Below are 22,578 nucleotides of genomic sequence, written 5' to 3'. Positions count from 1 at the left end.
ATTCTCACTAAAGCGGCCAAATAACTTCCTAGACCCATTCAGTTGAGCTTTACACCAACCCTTGCATTTAAACTTTAAGCTTCCAACCATAATGAACCTTGCAGGACAATTCTTACCACTGGCTATCTTCCTCTTACTCTTAATGCCACAAAGAGCTCTAAGTTGACCATCCATCTCCAGTAGACCATATTCAAATGGGATTAGAAAGCTAAGGGATATGAATTTTACCCACTTGAATGTTGTGAAGGATGATGGCAACTTAGGGGGAGGGGTCTCTAATAACTTTGGCAAGGTGATTTCAAGCTCTACTCCCTTGTGCTCTTTGACAACTTCCACCTCTTTGCAAACTTCTTTGATTTCAACCTCTTCTTCTTGGTAGCTTTCTTCCAATTCAATATCTTCTTCATTACTTACCAAGGGCATGGGAGGTAGTGCTTTTTCTTCTTTAATCTCCATCTCTTGATCGACCTCTTCCAAGTCCTTAACCATGATATGCCTTGGAGGTTGTACACCCTCCTCAATATCAAATGCAACCATCTTGGAAGGAGGTTCTATGTCTTGACTTTCCCATGGAGGTTCAGCATCTCCTAAGTCTGCAACAACTTCTTCTTCTTCCATAATTACAGCTTCCTCCACTTGTTCTAGTACAAAGTCATGCTCCGTACTGTCTACTGGAGTTTCTAATATCTCCTTCATGCTACGTTTTTCATTAGATTGCCCACATGAAGCCATGGGGGTTCCTTGAGTGTTCGAACGTCAGGAAGGCAGTCTATTTATTGCTTGATTCAATTGGTGAAGTGTGGCATGAAGTTTCGCACATGTTTCCGTGAGACGATCCGTTGATTCTTGTTTCGCTTGGGTATCATAAGTAGGACTATAAGGCTCTTGGATTGATGGATATGGATATGGTGTATATAGAGGTGGTGGTTCTTGGGAGTAATTGGGTTGGAATTGGGGTGGTTCTATATATGGTTCATATGGTTGGTATGGTGGATGAGGGTTAGGGTCATATGGAGGTGAATGGTGGAAAGGGGCTTGTGAGTATGGTGGTCTAAAGTCATGTTGAGGAAAGGGTTCATGGGCATATGGTGGTGGTTGTTGATAGTCCATTGGAGGTGGTTGTCGCCAAGAGGGTTGATCAAATCCTTGTGGCTCCTCCCATCTTTGATTGTTCCAACCTTGATGCCTGTTCTCATTGTAATTTCCTCTTCCTGCAACATAATTGTAACCAGACTCATAGCCAAAGGGGTGAGAGTTCATAGTAGCAAATAAAAATTAAAAACGAAAATAAAAACAAATTTAAATTAAAAGTTTATTTAAATTTTGAATTTGAAAATTAAATTTTTGAATTTTAAATTTTGAAATTTGAAATTTTGAAATTTTGAATTTTAAATTTTTGAAATTTGAATTTTGAAATTTGAAATTTCAAATCTAAAATTTGAATTTTGAATATTAAATTTTGAAATTTGATTTTTTTGAAATAAGATAAGATAATATTTTGAAAAAGATATGAATTTTGAAAAAAGATTTGAATTTTGAAATTTTAAATTTTAAAATTTTAATTTTTTTAATTTTGAGATTTGAATTTTGAAAATCGAAATTTGAAATATGAAATTTGAATTTTAAATTTTGAATTTTTGAATTTAATGAGGAAAGAGAAAAACAATAAAATGACACCAAACTTAAAATTTTTAGATCAAAACGGAGAAAACAACTAAGAACAACTTGAAGGTCAAGATGAACACGAAGAACAACTTGAAGATCAAGATGAACACCAAGAACAAATTTTTTGAAAAATTTTTAATAACTAAATAACAACCAATAACCTCTTAATTTACGAAAAAGCAAAAATAAAAACAAATAAACGGGTAAAAAGCAAATATTTACAATAACCAATAATAAGGCACATGTTTGCAATTCCCCGGCAACGGCGCCATTTTGAAAGAACTGAAGATTGATGGTTTAAAAGTTATAGTAAACTCTCGTTGCAAGTATAGTTACTAAACCAAGCAATCAACCTTTCTTACAAACGTTTTGGTTGTCACAAGTAACAAACCGCTAAATAAATTGATAACCGAAGTATTTAAACCTCGGGTCGTCTTCTCAAGGAATTGCAGGGAAGTATGTTCTTATTATTGGTTATGAGTCTTGTAAATTGGGGGTTTTGAAAGTAAGGAAACAGTATGTTAAATGATAAGAAAAATAAAATAGTAATAATAAAATAAACTCTTGGCAAGGTATTAAAACTGGAAGTCATATCCTGGTTATCCTTATCAATTGTAATGAGAATTGGATTTTTCTCCCACCTTGTTAACCTCTAACTATGAAGGTAAGTTAAGTGGATGAATTAATTTTTATTCCTCAGGTGCTAGTCTTTCCTTGGGAAATGTCAGAGTTATTGGAATTCGAATTAATTCTTAAAGAATTCCAATTTTCAATCAACAATGAGTTTGATAACTCAAGAGTCACCAATTATTTAACCAAAGCCAAAAGGGAAAATATCTAAATTAAATTAAAAGCATTCATATAAATAAAGCAAAGCAAAATTAAATCTGAAAATACCTCGAATTGCATTCACAAAAGAAATTAAATCTAACATGGATATTCATAAAATAAATTGGAAAAATAAATAAAAGGAACATTGAACCTGTGATCTCAAAAGATGAAATAATCATAAAGTGAAAAGAATCCTAATTCTAAATCCTAAGAGAGAGGAGAGAACCTCTCTCTCTAAAAACTACATCTAATCCTAAGATTGTGAATTGTGAGCTTGTTCTTATGAATGAATGGATTCCTCTACTTTATAGCCTCTAATCTATGTTTTTTGGGTCAAAAACTGGGTCGAAAACAGCCCAGAAATTGCTGGAGAAGAAATCTGTCACGCTGATTTTCGAAACTGCGACGCGTCCACGTGGAGCACGCGTTCGCGTCACCTAGCGTCAGGGCAACTATGGCATATTATATATCAAATCGAAGCTCCTGACGTTAACTTTCCAACGCAACTAAAACTACGTCGTTTGGACCTCTATAGCTAAAGTTATAGCCGTTTGAGTGCGAAGAGGTCAGGCTGGACAGCTTAGCAGTTTCTCCAACTTCTTGTATTCCTTCCACTTTTGCATGCTTTCTTTCTATCCTCTGAGCCATTCCTACCCTGTAATCTCTGAAATCACTTAACACACATATCAAGGCATCTAATGGTAATAAGAGAGGATTAAACATAGGGATCTTAAGGCCAAAGAAGCATGTTTTCAATAAAAGCACATAATTAGGAAGGCAATGTAAAACCATGCAAATAGTATGAATAAGTGGGTAAAGAGTTGATAAAAACCACTCAATTGAGCACAAGATAAACCATGAAATTGTGGTTTATCACCGCCACTCCGTATGCTAGTCGAAATGGTGATTCGTTTGTGGTGGAATGTGGCGTTGTTCGATATGCCCACAGGACTTGTGGAAGTTCTTCGGCCCAGGCTCCCTTTGCATCCTGCAGTCTCCATTTCAGCCCAGCCAATATGACTTTGTTGGCCGCTTCGGCTTGTCCATTGGCTTGGGGATGTTCAACGGAGGTGAACTGGGGTTTTATGTTTAAGTCGGCTACTAACTTTTTGAAGCTCGCGTCTGTGAATTGGGTGCCATTGTCTGTATTGATGGAGTATGGAACCCCAAACCTTGTGACAATATTCCTATATAGGAATTTCCGGCTCCTTTGAGCAGTGGCGTTGGCTAGGGGCTCTGCCTCGATCCACTTTGTGAAGTAGTCTACCCCGACTATGAGGAATTTAACTTGTCCCGATCCCTGGGAAAAGGGTCCGAGAAGATTGAGTCCCCATTTTGCAAATGGCCAAGGCGAGGCTACGCTGATGAGCTCTTCTGGCGGGGTGATGTGAAAGTTGGCATGTTTCTGGCATGGTGGGCATGTCCTTACAAACTCTGTAGCTTCCTTTTGTAGAGTTGGCCAATAAAATTCCGCCCGAAGTACTTTTTTGGTGAGAGCTTGTGCTCTGAGATGATTACCACAAATGCCACTGTGTACTTCCTCTAAAACTTCCCTTGTGTTGGAGGTCGGCACACATTTTAATAGTGGTATTGAAATCCCTCTTTTATATAGGGTGTTGTTTATGATAGTGTAGTACTAAGCCTCCCGTTTTAACCTCTTTGCCTCCTACTCATTTGTGAGGAGTGTTTCTGTTTTGAGGTAATTAATTATGGGGGTCATCCATCCTTGATCCTGACTTGTTATGGCTAGGACTTTTTCCTCTTCCGAGATTGATGGGTTCTACAGCATTTCCTGGATGAGGCTTCTATTGTTGCCCCCTGGTTTGGTGCTGGCTAGTTTTGAGAGTGCATCAGCTCGGGCATTTTGTTCGCGGGGTATGTGGCAGATCTTATATTCCCCGAGTTGTCCGAGTTGTTCCTTGGTTTTATCCAAATACTTTTTCATGGTGGGATCTTTGGCTTGGTAGCTCCCTGTTATTTTTGAGGTGACTACTTGTGAATCGCTGAAGATGTTGAGTTTTTGAGCTCCAACCTCCTTAGCCAGCTTCAAACCAGCTAGTAATGCTTCATATTCCGCCTGGTTGTTTGAGGCCGGGAACCCAAATTTGAGGGAAAGCTCAACTTGGGTTCCTTGGTTGCTTTCTATTATCACACCTGCGCCGCTTCCAGTCTTATTCGAAGACCCGTCCACGTAGAGGTTCCATTCTGTGGGGGTTTCTAGGGTATCTGTGAATTCTGTAATGAAGTCGACCAAGTATTGTGATTTGATGGCTGTCCGAGCTTCATATTGGAGGTCGAACTCGGATAACTCGACTGCCCATTGTAAAATTCTGCCTGCTAGATCTGTTTTCTGCAATATCCTTTTTATGGGCTGGTCGGTTCGAACCTTATTGGTGTGAGCCTGGAAGTACGGGCGAAGTCGTCGAGATATCAGTATGAGAGTATAGGCGAACTTTTCTATTTTTTGGTAGTTCAGCTCGGATCCCTGCAGCGCTTTACTAATGAAGTATACAGGTTGTTTCCCTTTGTTGTCCTCTTGAACCAGTGCTGAGGCTACTGCCTGACTTCCTACCGCAAGGTACAATACGAGTGGTTCTTCCTCTCGTGGTCGAGTTAGGATAGGTGGTCGTCCCAGAAAATTTTTGAAATCCTGGAAGGCTTGCTTGCATTCCATTTTCCATTCGAACTTCTTTCCTTTCCTTAAAGTGGCATAGAAGGGGAGAGATCTTATCGCTGATCCCGCTAAGAATCTGGATAAGGCTGCCAATCTCCCATTGAGTTGTTGTACCTCTCTGACACAAGTTGGGCTCTTCATGTTGAGTATGGCCTGGCATTTATCCGGATTTGCTTCAATTCCTCTTTGTGTGAGCATGAAACCTAAGAATTTGCCCGCTTCTACTGCAAAGGTGCATTTTGCGGGATTGAGTCACATGTCATGCTTCTTTATAGTGTCGAACACTTGAGCCAGGTCGGACATTAATGTCTCTTCACTTTGTGTCTTTATTAACATGTCGTCCACGTAGACTTCCATAATTTTTCCGATATGATCTGAAAAGACTTTATTCATTAGCCTTTGATAAGTAGCTCCCGCATTCTTGAGACCGAAAGGCATCACAATGTAGCAGTAATTTGCTTTTGGTGTCAAAAACGAGGTCTTTTCTTGATCTGGTGGATACATGGAGATTTGGTTGTATCCGGAATATGCATCCATAAACGAGAGGTATCTATATCCGGATGAAGCATCTACCAGAGCGTCGATATTTGGAAGTGGGTAAGGATCTTTTGGGCAGGCTTTGTTGAGATCGGTGTAGTCGGTGCACATTCGCCATTTCCCATTTGATTTTTTCACCAAGACAACGTTAGCTAGCCATAGTAGGTACTTGACTTCTCTTATGAATCCTGCCTCCAGTAGTGCTTGTACCTGTTCTTCCACAACTTGGGATCGTTCTGGCCCAAGTTTTCTTCGTCTCTGCTGTACCAGCCGAGATCCTGGATAGACCGCCAACTTGTGACACATTAGCTTGGGGTCTATGCCTGGCATGTCTGCAGCTTTCCATGCGAAGAGATCGACATTATCTCGTAAGAACTGTACTAGTAATTCTTTTGCGTCTCCCTTTAGGATCGTGCCAATATTAGTTGTTTTGTCCGAGGTATCTCCGATCTGAACTTTCTCTATTTCTCCTTTGGGCTATGGACGGAGTTCTTCTCGTCTCTGAACTCCACCAAGCTCAATTGTATGGAACTCTTCTCTTCTGTCTCTGAGGTTTAGACTTTCGATATAACAGCGGCGTGCCATCTTTTGATCTGCTTTTATCGTAACTATCCCTTCTGTAGTTGGGAATTTCATGCATAGATGTGGAGTTGAGACTATTGCACCGAGTTGATTTAGTGTTGTCTGACCTATTAGGGCATTGTAGGCTGAACTCACGTCGACCACGATGTAGTCTATCTTGAGTGTTCTGGATTGGTTCCCTTTTCCGAAGGTTGTATGTAGTGACACGTATCCCAGCGGTTGTACTGGGGTATCTCCCAGTCCGAACAGGCTGTTAGGGTATGCTCTAAGCTCTTTTTCTTCTAAGCCGAGCTTGTCGAAGGAAGCTTTGAATAAGATGTCGGCAGAGCTCCCTTAGTTTATTAATGTGCGGTGGAGATTGGCGTTTGCCAGTATGATGGTGATGACCATGGGGTCGTCGTGTCCTGAGATGATACCGGATGCGTCTTCTTTGGTGAATGTGATTGCAGGGATGTCGGGTGCTTCCTCCTTTCCTTCGACATGATATACTTCTTTGAAATATCTTTTGCGGGATGATTTGGAGATTCCTCCTCCTGCAAATCCTCCGTGTATCATATGGACATGTCTTTCTGGCGTACGAGGTGATCACTCGATTCGTCCGACATCTTCATCCCTTCTTCTCTTTCTTTGATCATCATCTCGGGTGGCCAGAAACCGATCTAGTTTTCCTTCTCTCACTAATTTTTCTATGATATTTTTTAAGTCGAAGCATTCGTTGGTGGAATGCCCTCGGACTCGGTGATATTCACAGTATTCGTTCCGATTTCCTCCTCCTCTTTTGCCTTTGAGTGGTCGAGCTGGGGGTATCTTTTTCGTATGACAGACTTCTTTGTAGACATCTACCAGAGATACCCTAAGAGGGGTGTAATTGTGATATTTTTTAATTTTCTCCCCTTGTCGATCTTCCTTCTTTTTGGATTCTTTATCTTTGTCTCGGTAGGAGAATCCGGAGAATTTTGAGGTTTCTCCCAACTGAGAGTTTTCTTCCATGTTGATATATTTTTCTGCTCGCTCCTGCACCTCATCCAGAGATGTGGGATATTTTTTCGATATAGATTGGCTAAAAGGTCCCTCTCGTAGGCCATTGATGAGGCCCATGATGGAGGCCTCTGTTGGCAAGCTTTGTATGTCTAGGCATGTTTTGTTGAATCTCTCCATGTAGTTGCGAAGACTTTCCCGATCTCCTTGCCTGATTCCTAGTAGACTGGGAGCGTGCTTGGCCTTGTCTTTTTGGATGGAGAATCTGGCCAGGAATTTTTTGGCTAGGTCGTCAAAGCTTGAGATGGACTTAGGAGGTAAGTTGTCGAACCATCTAATTGCTGTCTTCGTGAAGGTCGTTGGAAAAGCTTTGCAGCGAATAGCGTCCGAGGCGTCGGTGAGGTACATTCTACTTCTGAAGTTGCTGAGGTGATGGTTGGGGTCTGTGGTGCCATCATACAGAGTCATATACGGGAGTTTGAAGTCCTTAAGAATTTTAGTTTTCATGATGTCCCTAGTGAATGGATCTTGATCTTTGCGTGAATTGTCTTCAGGGGTGGTCCGGGTAGCCTTTGCTTTGAGATCGGCTTCGAGTTGTAGGATTTTATCTTCTAGCTCTCGACGTCGCCTTACCTCTCTTTGTAGATCCTTGCCAACTTCTCGTTAGTGCTGGCTTTCTTTTTCAAGTTGCTTTAAACGATTTTGAAGTGCTTCTATTACTCCTGGATTTGATGAGTTTTTGTCTCCGTTAGATTCTGGAGTATCTTTTGGTGTAGCATCCGTATTTTTGTGCGGCGTTCTGTCCTCCAAATCTGAATCGTGGTCGTTGTCACGGTCGTCCACCATGGGGATGGGATGACTTCCAGGTTCCCCGGCAACGGCGCCAATGTTTTGAGGGTTACCTGAAACTGTAGGTCGATCTCAGATGAGATCTTCTGTACTGGTCGAAGATGACGTATCCGGCTGGCTGGTGGCGGCCAGAGCTGTTGTGTCCGACTTTTTGGACTGGCTGCACTTCTGATCCTTGGTCACCGAAGGGTGGGGGTACCTACAAGAGACTCCGATGCTTAAGTTAGCACGGGTATTAAGCAGGTTTACTGTAGAATCAGAGTATGAGTTATACCTGGGTGCTCCAGTGTATTTATAGTGGTTGTAGAGTGACCTTTCTAAATAAGATAAGTTAGTTATCTTATCTTATCTTTATCTTTGAGTTGTGGTCAGCTTATCTTCAAGGGAACCACCCTTATCTCTATAGGCTTGGACTGCCTTTGGATTTGGGTCGTGTTCCTCTATTTGGGCCCTTTACTGGGATTTTCTGTCGATTTGACCGACTTCTTTTGAGAAGAGGTCGGGTAACCTGACCTGAAGAGGTCGGTCGCTTTATTGCTGATCATTCCGGATCGGATAGCTCGAACCAGGGTGTGAACAGAAGCCATTACCCCAGAAAGCTACAAAATCAAATAAAAAGGCAGCAAAACATGCAAAGCCCTAAAAAACCTCAATCATCAGGAGAAATGCCAGAAACATGCATCACAGCAACAATTGGGTATAACGATGTGAAAAGGTTCAAACTTTCCAACATGCATTCAAACGAAAAATCAAAGCTTTACCAAAGAATCGAAGGCAAAGCGACGAAAGAAGTAAAGAAGCAGAAAGTAGAACCAACTTGGAAAAAGGAGAAAGCTTCAAAGAAGTTGAAGACGGAAGATAGAATCTGGACTTTCAGAACAAAGAAAGCACCAACAGCGTCGCAAAAGAAACGCGAAACAAGAAGACAGAGAGAAAAAGGAGGGAAAGTTACAGAGAAAAGGAAAACCGTTTTTTGAGTATAAAATTCAAAACAAAAGAGGCAAGAGAAACGGGGCATTAAAATCAATTAATGAGGGTATTAAACCCTCGCACATTTCCAAGACGAGAACCCCAAATGCAAAAGCACGCGCTTTAAGAAAACAAAGGGGAAAATGCTTCACATTCAAAAGCTTCAGCAAAGTCGACAAAATGCTCGAGTTTGGCTTCACTAGAGAAGGATCGAAGTCCTAAAACTAAGACTCGACCTCAAAAGAAAGACCGAGCTCAAGCAGGGGCACTGTTCATACCCTGGGTCGAGCTATCCGACCTGGGATGTTTAGCGACAAGGCGACCGACCTCTTCAGGTCAGACTATCCGACCTCTTCTCAAAGAGCTCGGCCAAATCACTAGGAAAGCCCAAAAAGGGTCCAAATGGAGGAACACGACCCAAATCCAAAGGCAGCCCAAGCCTATAGAGATAAGGGCGGTTTCCTTGAAGATAAGATGACCTCACTTAAAGATAAGATAAGATAAGATAAGATAAGATAAGATAACTAACTTATCTTATCTAAAGAAGGTCACTCTACACCATTATAAATACACTGGAGCACCCATGTATAACTCATACTCTGATTCTACTAAAAACCTGCTTAATACACTTGCTAACTTAAGCATCGGAGTCCCTTGCAGGTACCACCACCCTCCGGTGACAAAGGATCAGCAGCATTACCAGTCCAACAAGTCAGACGCGACTACTCTGGCCACCACCCACACGCCAGACACGTCATCGCCGATCAGTACAGAAGATCTCGTCCGAGATCGACCTACAGTTTCAGGTAACCCTCGGAACAGACACCTTCAGGATCAAAAGAAGTCAACAAAACAGACATCCTCACAATCTAGGAATGGATAACTCCAAGCGTTTAATATATCAAATTTGACATCCTTTCTCAAGAGCAAAGGAAAGCAAGGAGATTAATGAAAGAAGCTCAGCACTACATCTTAATTTGTAATATTCTCTATAAAAGAGGAATCTCAACACCTCTATTAAAGTATGTCCCGACTTTAAATACAAGAGGTTCTAGATGAAACCCACAGTGAAATCTGTGGAATTCATCTAGGGACAGGTCACCGGCAAAAGGTGTTACGAGCTAGCTTCTACTGACCGACTTTTCAAATCTCATACAAATGCTATAATAAGGATATGGAACAACTCCAACTACCACTGAATAATCTCCCTTTCGACATGCATATGGCATAAAATCCATAACTCCCATCGACATAAATAAATAAAAATCAAAGGAAATATTCTGCAATGAAGTCGGAACACAAAAAGAAGAATTCGACCTCCTTCCAGGAATCTGAGAGCAAACTCAGATAAGATAAGAGGCTTTGAGAAATTCTACAACAAAGCTAGTAATATTCAAGCTCAAAAAGAAGAACTCGACCTCTTTCCAGAAATTCAAGAGCAAACTCGGATAAGAAAATAAGTTTTGAGACAAAGAATGGCTACGATGTATGACAAGATATACCGAAAAAGACCCCATCCTAATAAGAAAACGTTGTGTTTAGAACAAGTTACAAAAGTAACTTAACTAAATATACCCTCGAGGCATAAATACGATTTAACAACTTGACCCACACGAGTAACAAATAAATCGTACAAAATTCCAATCCCACGATCTCATCTCTACAAGTTCCAGAAATAAACTACCTAGTTGTATAAAATGTGAACAACTTCACAAAAAAAGTTGTGCGAAGAAAACTTGTTCCAGCATCTACAACAATGTAAAGACAACTCGGTTTAAACGAGTTGTGCTAGTCAACCATATTTTTAATGAACTTGTATCAAGCACAAGTTGTGTCAGCCTGAGAGCAAAGTTTTAAAGGTGATTTGTATCAAAACAAATTAGTAAAGCAAAGCATTAAAAAGGGATTTGTATCAAAATGAATCACTATAGCAAAATTGAAACAACTCGATATAAAATGAGTTGTAAAAAATCAAAAGGGTAAAAACAAAAATGACAAGAACAACAATCCTTCAACCAAACAAATCGTACAGAAACAAGTTGGAAAGGAAAGAAAGGATTGTAAACATTTTGAACAAAATCAAAATGTAAAAACAATCATCCAATTAAAACAGCTTGGGTGAAATGAGTTGTATCATATACAAGGATGACAATCTTGTAAAAACTAGAAAAGGGAGGGAATAAGCATATAATCCCTTCACTTAAGGCGCCAATTTATGCTCGACAAAGCACAAAAATTACGAGCCAACCTTTTTAATGGTCGCTCAAATAAAGCGACGAGGTTCAAATTGGTGTCTAATGGTTATAATATGGCTTGATGATTTAAAACAACTCAAGCTCATGAGTTGAACGAAATTGAGTAAAAAATAACCATATGATCTAAGTGATTTTCATTAAAAACAAGTCGTATAAAATTCTATCACTCTAGGAACAACTCGAATCAAACAAGCTGAACAAATCATTGAAAGATTTCATTCGATAATCCTATTTTCTTGATTGCTCGAGTCCGTCTTCATAAAGCTCAACCTCGAGCAGGGGCACAATGGATAAAGCAACGAAATCCGAAGGCTATAAAGATGATCTGATACTTTAAAAGGACTCAAAGTAAACAAGTTGTGAAGTCCTAAAAACAGCTTGGATTTAAAGGAGTTGTATAAAATCAGATCAAGAAATAGCCACGTTATAATTAAGCGATTTGAAATGAAACAAATCATAAAACCTTAAAATTACTCGTATCGAACAAGCTAGATAAGGTTATACTCAGAAATAATTATGAGTTTTGAAATAAACGATTTGTATCAAAACAAGTCGTACAAAATCAGTACTATAAGTTTCAAAAATGACTTGTATTAAAATAAGTCATTAAGTTGCAAAACAACTTGAACTAAACGAGTTGCATGAAATCCGATCAAAAAATAATCATGTCTCAAAATAACTTATTTGTATAGAAAACAAATCCGTACAACAAAACCTAAACCTTCAAAACAACTCGGTATAAAACGAGTTATACAAAATCAAAATAAGTTTCAGAAAGGTGATTGTATTAAAACAAGTCATGCATCCTCAAAATAACTCGAACTGAACAAGTTGTACGAAACTAGGACAAGAAATATTCTCTAGTTAAGCAAGATGTGATAAAACCAGTCATACAGAGCCTACAAGCCTTAAATAACTCGGAAAGAATGAGTTGTACAAATCAATTCTAGAAAAAGAACTTGGCCAAAAACAAGTCATATAAAGAGGGCAAGTCGCACAGAACATAAAAACGACTTGTAATATCTGATTACAAAATGACAAAGTAACAACTACACTACAACAAAATGATAGCCGCACGGAGAAAGCGCACAAATAGTTACTGAGTAATGTTATGAAAGCGTTACATGATTCAAATCATGTTGAGTCCACCAATCTTCTTGGATTTAGACCTCAAAACTACTAAACAACTTATCTATAGGTCAACATTTTGACTTGGTCATTTAATTGCTCGAGCCCAACTTTGTAAAGCTCGACTTCAAGTAGGGGTACTGTTCATGGACTGGCCCACAATTCAGTCAGGCCCAAAATGAATAAAGGCCAACCTACTGACATTGTTCGGATCTACCCCTACTCGACCTTATAAAGGTCGGACACAGCGATATGAGTTCAGTCCTACTTATCTAAATAAGTAACTGTCTCCCAGGATATCTTCTATTTATCTAGAAGGAAGATCTCAACGAATTCTCTAACAAAAGGGAACAGTTATTCACCCTTAAAGGTGGAACTATTCTAAAAGGCGGTTATCTATTCTACTATAAATACATTGACACCCTCAAGTATATTCAGGACCCAATATAGAAAAAAACCTGCTTAAAACTCTTGCTAACTTAAGTATTGGAGTCTCTTACAGATACCACCACATCTCCTCACAAGGAACTTGGACGGCAGCACCTTGGCACTAACACAAGTCGAACGCTGCCTCATAAAGAGTCTGGACCTCAGGCCGAAATCACCATTTCAAGTAACCTCCGAAACAATCTATTATAAGAATCTAATTACAAATTTTTAAATAGTAAGGAGAAAATTAAAAATAGAATAAAATTATAAAGGCTAGCAAAATAACTAAACCTATTTAGTATTTATGAAAAAAATTTGATTATATTATTATAAAATAGTTTAATATGTTATGATAAATTTGACTATATTTCGGTAAAATATTTGATTATTTTAATAACGAACTAATTATTTTATTAAAAATATATGACATAATATATATAAATACATACAAATACTTCTTTAACTTTTGTGTTCATAAAGCATTATTCTAAACTTGACTAATTTACGTTGATATAAAATAATTTTTTTATTAATAATCATATATCTCATTAAATTACCAACACATGATCGATTAGAATGATAAATACTCTTTCTTTTAATAAGTAATTTTAAATTTGAATTCTAAACACAGAAAAAAAATAATAGAAAGTAATTTTTATAAAAATTAAAATATTCAAACATCATAATTATTTTTGATAAAAAATATATTTGTTATGCAAAGTTTTAATAAATTTTATTTAGTTTAATATCTAATAATCTGAAAATGAAATCTAGTCATTTTTTAAACAAGCACCAATTTTTAAATGTGCACTAAAGATTTTTTTTTTTGAACAAAACAAAAAAAAAAAAGAAAAAATTGGCATTAAATGATTTAATTAAATGAAAAGTGAATACAGAAAGACAAAACAGAGAAATGAAAGTAAACAAACAAAAGGCTTATGACAAAATCAAAAAATTTTAAAATTAAAATTTTTAATTTAAAATTTAAAAAGAAGACAAATAGTACCTTGCAAAATGGAAATAACTTGCATGAAAGAAAATTACAGATAAATTTAAAAAGAAATATAAAGATATGAAAAGAATTTTACAAAAAAAAAAGTTTTTGACAGACTCAGAAAGTCACTGAAAATGTAAGTGTGTGAAAGTGTTTTTTAAAATCGAATTTCAATCTTTATTTCTTCTAAATTTTGTTCATTTATAAATTTTTTCGACCATCCTAAACTGTCACCTACCTTCTTTAGAGATTATGGAAAGTAACTATTTTCACCAAGTACACAAGATTACATAACCGCTTATAAGATCTCTGTCCCATTTTTTTTTTCGAAAAAAGCCTCATCGAATCACACATCTCTATATCGGTACGCTATCTTCGATTAACCTTAGAGCACTCGATCTTCAAAGCTTCAATAAAGATTTTTTCAATTCTCATTTATCTGTACATCAATCACAATATCTTTCTTTGTAGAATATCTCACTAAATTGATCTCCTTATGCTCATATTTATCATTATCAAACTATTTCTTTAAAAAAAAAAAGAAAAAAACCTTAAAATTGAGTGTTGACTCATAACATGATAAATGAAAATTACGCTTACATTCTTTGAATTTACCAAAATTGCACACACCACTTTTTTATTGGATGAAAATATACTTACCTCTTCTATATTACGCCAATTGCAGAACCAAAAAATAAACTTAGATTTATTGTATTAATCTAAACTAATAAATTCAATTGAAATAGTATTGTTTTACTTTTTATTTTAATTTGTTCTTGTTGGTATAAAAATTGATTTTTCTCGACAAGAGAGCGTTTCAACTGTCAGTAATTTCGACTATAGAAGCAGAGACAGATAAGTTGAAGTCGAAAAAAAATGGTACAAAGAGCGTTAAAGTTAAAAGATAATTATTGCCTTTCCTTGAGCATCAAGGTTTGCTACTCGATCATCAAAACCAAGTGAAAAATATGGGTGCGGGATTCGAGGAGCAAGTTGAAGAAACATGGGACTTGAAGACCAAAGGAAATGTGGGTGTCAAAATTTGGGGATCAAAATTTTTCATGGTCAAGACATGTTATGACTGAAAAAAAGAAGGAAGTAAGATAGTAGACAACATGCTCCAAGGCAAATCCATCTCCATGTCTTATAAATAATAGAAATTTAGAAGAGTCAATACTTCAATTAAGAACACTAAATCATCATATAAAGTCATAAAATTCCTAGTCCACGCAATGCAACGGAAAAACATAAAGTGCAAGTGCATATGAATGTTAGAAGTCAGTTTTTAACTTGTTTTTCTTTTGCTTATTTGGTTTATTATCGTTTATTATATTTAAATTTTGTTATTATTTTGTTTTAATCAATATTTTATGCCTTTCATTGTCTATTTTATTTAATTGTTTATTTTTTAAATACTCTACCACTAGTGATTTTAAGTTTCTAATGTAAAATTGTCTTAACACCATAATCAAGTAATTTTTGAATCGAATTCACTCTTTTTTTTAAAAAAATCGTATCTATTTTTTAATACTTGAGATCTTGATATAAACTCAATTTCGACATTTTATCAAGACACTCCATTAAAATTATAAAAATCGAGTGAAACAATTCTATTTAATTGAAATAACAAAAATGTCATTTACATAAATTTTTATGCCTAGAGAGGTTGTGAGGGTTAAAAATGATTTTATATAATTTATTTTAAACTTGATTTCAAATTTAATGACGCAACAGGAGAAAAGCATATACTGGTCAAACAGAAATGTAGTGTGTACTTAATTTTAATAAATTGCAGGGTCTAAATATAAATATAATTTAACAGAGAGGAAAAATCTTAAAAAAAAAAAAAAAAAAAAAAAAAAAGGCAAGAGTTGATGAGCATGTACAATACTTTGTCGGAAAGCAGCATCAATTGTTGGAGATGATCCCACATTTCGCGCTCTCATTGGTCCAACATCACATCATCGATTTAACTCTCCAACCATTGGACCACGTTTCGACACCATTACCATCTCCCATCATCTCTCTTTTCTTCTCTCTCAATAATTTAATTAAATTCTATTTATTTTCTTTATTAATTAATAAATTAGACTAATTGAAAATATAAAAATTTATTTAAGCAATAAGAATAAAATTTTATATCTATTTTACATTTTTAAAAGAAACTGCGCATGCAAAATTTTTGAATAATTAATCTATTACATCTATTTTTTTAGATAATTAAAAATAAATATGAAAAAATTAATTTTTATCAATTAAATAAACTATTATTTCTACTCATAAAAATTTAAAACGTTGACAAACCTACTTACAAAATAACAAAATTAAAGTTATACCAATAAAAAATTACAGTTCTGTCAAGCAAAACTATCCAAATTTTAAAAAATTACTCAAAATTCTCAAATTATTTTTTTTTCTCTCTTCAACATCAATGAACATTCCATACTCCATCATACTGACTATTTACAAAATAGAATTGCTAGACCTTCAAATCTCCAATACTCTGCTTGAAATACAAATCAAATATAGTTATCATTATTAGTGATATAAGACTCAACCTTTTCTCCCAAAGTTTGAGCTTTCCAATGCAATTAGATTCTTGAAAGAGATTCTGAAATTTAGAAACAATGAACTTCTAACAAAATTGAATAATTTCAATGAGCATGGCCAAACCGCTATCACTAATATAGTTAACGAATTTGGACTCATGGACAATTACAACAAATTTCTTATAAGCATCTTCAACCATCTTCTTCCTCAAGAAGGAACCATCATACTCCTTGACGAGATTAAGTTAAGGATCAATCTTGTCAACATCGTCAATGACGAAATCAACAATGGGTGAGAGTTCAGATCCGATAAAGAAATCTCAAGAGAGAGGACTTGCTCATGCATTTTCTTGAAAGTGGAAATTCGGACGATGTCCTTAAACTTGCTTTGATAGAGAAGCTCGCTGATTCGGTTTATAGCATGTTTGACAGTGGAGCCGGTTCTGAGGCCAACAATCATGCTGGATATAACGGTTTTGTAAGCAATGATTTTCTTTAAATCATCTTGGATGAAAATGACCTAAGAAAGAAGAAGATGGTAAAAGAATGTTATCTTTAGAAAAATGAGAATGATGATAGTAGCAGCAAAGAAAAAGGTAATTTAAAGATTTTGGACAATTTTTTAGGGGTTTGAATAATTTTATTATATGAAATCGATTTTTCGTGAGTACAACTTTAATTTTATTGTTTTGTGGGTAGATTTATTGACGTTTAGAATTTTAATAGATAAAAATAATAGTTTACTCATATTAAAAATTAGTCACTTATATAAAAAATATATATATTATATAAATGTATAAATATATTAAAAATAAGTTAAATAATATATGTATATATACAATAAAAATATTATGTATATATAAAAAATTTATAATTATATATTTATGTATAAATATATATTGTTGAATTTATTTTTAATATATATTTTATATTTTATTATATATTTTATACTAAATGCTAGTAATTAATTTATTAATTAATTTTTAAAAAATACTATTTATATACTAAATATTCTTGATATCTATATAAAAATATAATTATTATTAATTAATTATATATTTATATTATTTTTTATTAACAAAATAAAGATAACACATACTTAGTTGTTAAAAAAATTAGTGTCAAAATAATATTTATTATAAAAAATATACACGTTATAAAATTGTTATTTTTTTTGTATATTTAATATAGTTATATACGCCAATATTTAATAACTCAATTAATAACTATTTTTTATGTATCCGAAATATTTTTTTTTATTTTTATCCGAGGGTCCAAAATGTCCTGTAAATCAATAATATTTTTGTTCTTTTTATTTATAATATCTTAAACAAATATTTTTATCTAAAATCGCTAAATTCTAAATAAAAAAGAAAAAAAAAAAAAAACGCCACAGCGAAGGAGAGAATGCATAAGAGATTGGAGGCAGTGCTTAAATGGCGCCTCGTGTCTGTGTTGTTCGCACAAAGACACTTGTCGAAAGCACCACAATTCATAACCTCAAAGCTCCCTGCGACACGACTCTCTCTCTCTCTCTCTCACTCACACTCACTCTCTCTTCCAATTCGAACCAACTCAACACACTCTCCAAAGGTAAAATTAACCCCTAAACCCTTGTCCTCCTTCCTTCGTGTTCTTTTTATTTCACTCTCTTCACCTTACCTCTTTTTTTTTTTTTTTTTAAATGCCGCCAACTTTTTTTCCCCGTATCTTAACCGATTGATTGATCTTATTCTTTTTTTTTTAAATTATTATTATTATTTTGTCTCTCGTGTGATTAAACTCTTATTTAATTAACATTTTAAGTTTGTCAAAATCTTCTTCGAGACATTTTGACTCTTTTTTTTTTTTTTTTAATTTGACCAAATTTGGGGTTTACGATATCGGCGAAGCTCGATTATGGCGAGAAACTGAGGAATTTGGAGTTCCTCTTCGCTGCGAGTTGTTTAGTTTTCGGATGAGAGTGGTTGAGCAAAAGGGGAAAGACTTTCCATAATTGGGCGTGAAATTCTGGAAGATAATCTAATAATTATTTAATTAATTATTTAATTAATTAATTAACTAATTAATTAGTTAATTTATGGATTAAATAAAATAAAAAGCAGGTCTTTAGGGGTTGAGTGACGCATCGGAGAGATTTTTTTTGTGGTTTCTTTTTCCAGTTTAAGTGGTTTAACTCGGAGAAAAAAGGTTGGGTTTTTGTTAGAAAAAATATGAATAAATTTTAAGTTCCATTTACATCAGATTTGAGCTAAGTAAGTAGTACTAGTTAAGTGACCAACTCAAATCTAATTTAACCAACCAAATTCGGACAAAAAACTTAACCTCTTTAAAGTGTGAAATTGTGAATTTCTTAAAAGGCAATGAGTTGAGTGAGAGTAGTGTGGATCTGATGCAGCATAAAAAGTGGAAGTGTTGATCTGATATTTCTATACTCTCTATTGGGTAATAATCAATGTTTACTTTACCGTTCTCCAACTGCTTTGGATTCTTGCAGAGGCGGTTGCATTTATAACTCTCAAACTGTTACAAGATGTTTTAACTGTTTAACTTAACATGTATCTAAGTTTCACTTCAGATATTTTAATTTGAGACAGAACTCTACTACCTGAAAGATTTTTTTTGTTCTCCTTTCTACTTTTAATGTATACTTGATTATTGGTTTTTGTAGACTATAATATAGCGTGGGGTAGGAGTTTTAAGGGTTTGATTTAATTATCTGCTGCAAGTAACTTTGTTAATTTAATGTTTTTCTTCAGTGTTGTGAATAGTTAGATCTGAATCAGAAGGATAATCATTCCAAAGCACGCTGAAAATACCATATGATCTACTTGGGAATGATTGATACGTAAGACATTGTTTGCTTAAGTTAAACTCTTTGCTTCCACTTCAAGTTTTAGAAGGAGAAAAGGAAAAAAAAAGTGGGGTCTCAATAAAAAAATGAACTTCAGGGGCTATGGTGATAACCCCACCAATAATGGTGATAGAATGGGTGGGAAGCCACCACCGGCAAATGTCACTCTGGTGAGGCAGCCTTCGGTTTATTCGCTTACTTTTGACGAGTTCCAGAACACAATAGGGGGGTTTGGGAAGGATTTTGGATCCATGAACATGGATGAGCTCTTGAAGAATATATGGACTGCCGAGGAGTCTCAGGCGTTGGCGTTTTCTTCAGCCAGTATAAATGCCAGCGCCAGTGGTGGTGATTCCAACAACCTGAATGGGAACTTGCAAAGACAAGGCTCTTTGACGCTTCCAAGGACTCTTAGTCAGAAAACAGTTGATGAGGTTTGGAGGGATTTGATGAAAGATAGTGGCAGTGGCAGCAGCACTGGAGCCGGAGCCAAAGATGGAGGTAGCAATGGGGTTTCATCTGTGCCTCAAACACAAGGGCAACCAGCATTAGGAGAAATGACATTGGAGGAGTTCTTGGTGAGAGCTGGTGTTGTGAGAGAAGATGCTCCTCAACAAGCTCAACAAATGGCAAGGCCTGATGCTAACAACAATGGTTGGTATGGTGGTGGTGACTTTGCTAGATCAAACAATAGCAATGGTTTACTTCTTGGTTTTCAACAACCAAATAGAAGTAATGGGAACAATCTTGGTAATAACTTGGTTCCCAAGCCTCCTCCTCCTCCTCTGTCGCTAAACTCGAACCATACTCAGCAGCAACAAACACAGCAGCAGCACCCGCAGCCGCCACCCCTTTTCCCCAAGCCTTCAAATGTGGCTTTTGCTTCTCCTATGCATATGTTGAACAATGCTCAGCTTGCTAGCCCTGGCACAAGGGGTGGGATGATTGGAGTGCCGGAGCGTTCGATGAATGGCGCAGTAGTTCAAAGTAATGGGCTGGCGAGTGTTGGAATTGTTGGTTTAGTCCCGACCAATGTAACAGCTCCGGGTGCCACTCCTGCAAATAAAATGTCACCGGACATGATTGCCAAGAGCAGTGTGGATACTTCTTCAATGTCGTTGTCACCGGTTCCCTATGTAATCAACAGGGGAAGGAAGTGCAGTGCTATAGAGAAAGTTGTGGAGAGGAGACAGAGGAGAATGATCAAAAATAGAGAATCAGCTGCAAGGTCAAGGGCTCGCAAGCAGGTTAGCCTTCTAATTCTAAATTATCAAATTATGCATTCTTGTAAATAGGAAACACATTAAATTCTTATGTTCTTCCTTGTCTTAGATATCAGCATTAAGAGAAAATTGGTTTGATGTTTCATGTTTCATAGTGCAAGCAACTGTTAAATTCTGTTTCTATCGATTTTTCGCAGGCCTATACTTTTGAACTAGAAGCTGAAGTTCAGAAGCTTAAGGAAATAAACAAAGAATTGCAAAAAAAGCAGGTATGTTAAATGTTGTCACTGTGCAATACATCCTCAATAATAATTTTGTTTTCAACTGTGGTTTTTGTAATATTTTTTTGACTAATTTTCTTTAATATTCTTTAATACAGGAAGAAATGATGGAAATGCAGAAAAATCAGGTAAGTTATCTATTTTGCTTTATATATATTGGGTTGGGACTTGGGACGGAGGGTGACTTCTTGGATTTATATGATTATAATTTATAATTCTTAATATAAGACTGAAAATAAAAAGAAAAAGAAAAGAAAAATTCACATGTTTTATTTTTGGCAGAATATGGATTCTTCATTTTGGCCATTGGGAAATAAAAGACAGTGCTTGAGAAGGACAGTTACAGGTCCATGGTAGACCAAATTTGGTCTTTGTTTAAAGCGACTGCTATAAAAAGGAAGGCATCTTTATGTCACTAGGATTGGACTATTGCATGTGGAAAAAGTTCTTATTATGCTCTTTTAGTGGGAGGAGTCTATTCTTCCGGTAGAAGAATTTCAACCATTAAATTTTATGTTGGTTCCACATAAATATGATATATAATTTTCATGTGTCTGATGTAATTGGAATTGAGTCCTACATAGATAATAGGGGTGGTAGCTTTCTTATGTATAGGAAGTAGGAGAGAGTTGAGATGTACATTAGAAAAACTTGCATCTTGTATAATAAACTATTTGTATTTGGTTGAATGCTAGTTCTATTTTCTTATGTTGGAGGATGTTGAGACAAGCGAATTAAATTGGATATTTGTATTGTCCCTTTTAAGTTCCCGTTTAAGTTTCCAACCCCTTTTTGCTGAATTCAATTTGCAGTCACAACACACAATTCCTTTTTTGGGTCAAGAAAAAGGAGTGTGTTGCGTCTGGAATTTTGGTTACAATTACATTTTATTTCAAGTACTTATCAAAGGTCAACATAATGAACATCCTAAAAAAATAATTTGGTTGTCGTCTTGTCATTATATGTAATCTTGATTTATCAATTCTCAAAGTTAAATGCTGATTAGGAGGGGTGTCATCTTGAACAAGTGTTGATGTTAATACCCAAAAACCAAAGTGTGTTGATGTGGCTTATATTTGGTCTCCTTCTTCCTTTTTGGAAACAGAACCAAAAGTATATGAGAAAATGACAATTAAAATTTGATTTTATAAATGATATACTTCATATTGCAAGATATACCAAAGGCCAGATATGGAGTCCCACCAATTTCGTTGTCATTTATTTAAGAGTGTATTAAACGGGTTTGATTTAATTTCAAAATCAAATTATTTATTTGGAATGGATAAAACATAGAAATTAAATTGACTTCTAAATACTATGAATTTTGGTTTTTTACGGTATCTCTCGACACTTGTTTAAATAGACGAGTGACTTAATCAATCTAAGTTTGGTTTGTAAATACTATGAATTTACTTAAACATTTGTCACAGATTTTCTCATCTTTTGGAAAATTTAATTGGGATTAAAACGATTTGGTGTGTTAAATATAGAATAATATTACACATCCAAATCTTTTTGTTAACCAAATTAGTCTAATATAACAAAAATTAATTATGGCTAACATTATTGTAAGTTTTATTGTTTAACTTAGTTGGACTTTAATAAAAGACTTGAATATGTAACATTACTAAATATAAGAGTCATTTTTATCCATTATGTATGAATATAAAACATAAGGGATTGAGGGCCTAAAAGAATCCGACAGCGGTCCAGCCACCAGAGGCAATGGTCTGACGGCGATGGTTGCAATTATTAGCACACTTAGCAATGGTGGTAGAAA

General features: G+C 35.6%; 1 protein-coding gene and 1 pseudogene across 1 annotated transcript; one reads left to right on the top strand and one right to left on the bottom strand.

Annotated features, from left to right (window-relative positions):
* Positions 1 to 16,258: 16,258 nt before the first annotated feature.
* On the bottom strand, positions 16,259 to 19,297 carry LOC107620614 (putative ribose-5-phosphate isomerase 1 pseudogene; annotated as a pseudogene).
* LOC107623088 (ABSCISIC ACID-INSENSITIVE 5-like protein 7) lies at positions 17,816 to 21,506 on the top strand. The gene is made up of 5 exons (XM_088508369.1): positions 17,816 to 18,033; positions 19,200 to 20,541; positions 20,715 to 20,786; positions 20,897 to 20,926; positions 21,081 to 21,506. The coding sequence occupies exons 2-5, from the start codon at positions 19,381 to 19,383 to the stop codon at positions 21,153 to 21,155; spliced, it is 1,338 nt and encodes a 445-aa protein (XP_088364495.1). The 5' UTR covers positions 17,816 to 18,033; positions 19,200 to 19,380; the 3' UTR covers positions 21,156 to 21,506.
* Positions 21,507 to 22,578: the final 1,072 nt, after the last annotated feature.

Source organism: Arachis ipaensis, chromosome B10, assembly GCF_059453495.1.
Source record: "Arachis ipaensis isolate K30076 ecotype BB chromosome B10, ASM5945349v1, whole genome shotgun sequence".
Classification (NCBI taxonomy): domain Eukaryota; kingdom Viridiplantae; phylum Streptophyta; class Magnoliopsida; order Fabales; family Fabaceae; genus Arachis; species Arachis ipaensis.
The sequence above is the reverse complement of the archived record's forward strand: the minus strand, read 5'-3'. Positions and strand labels throughout refer to the sequence as shown.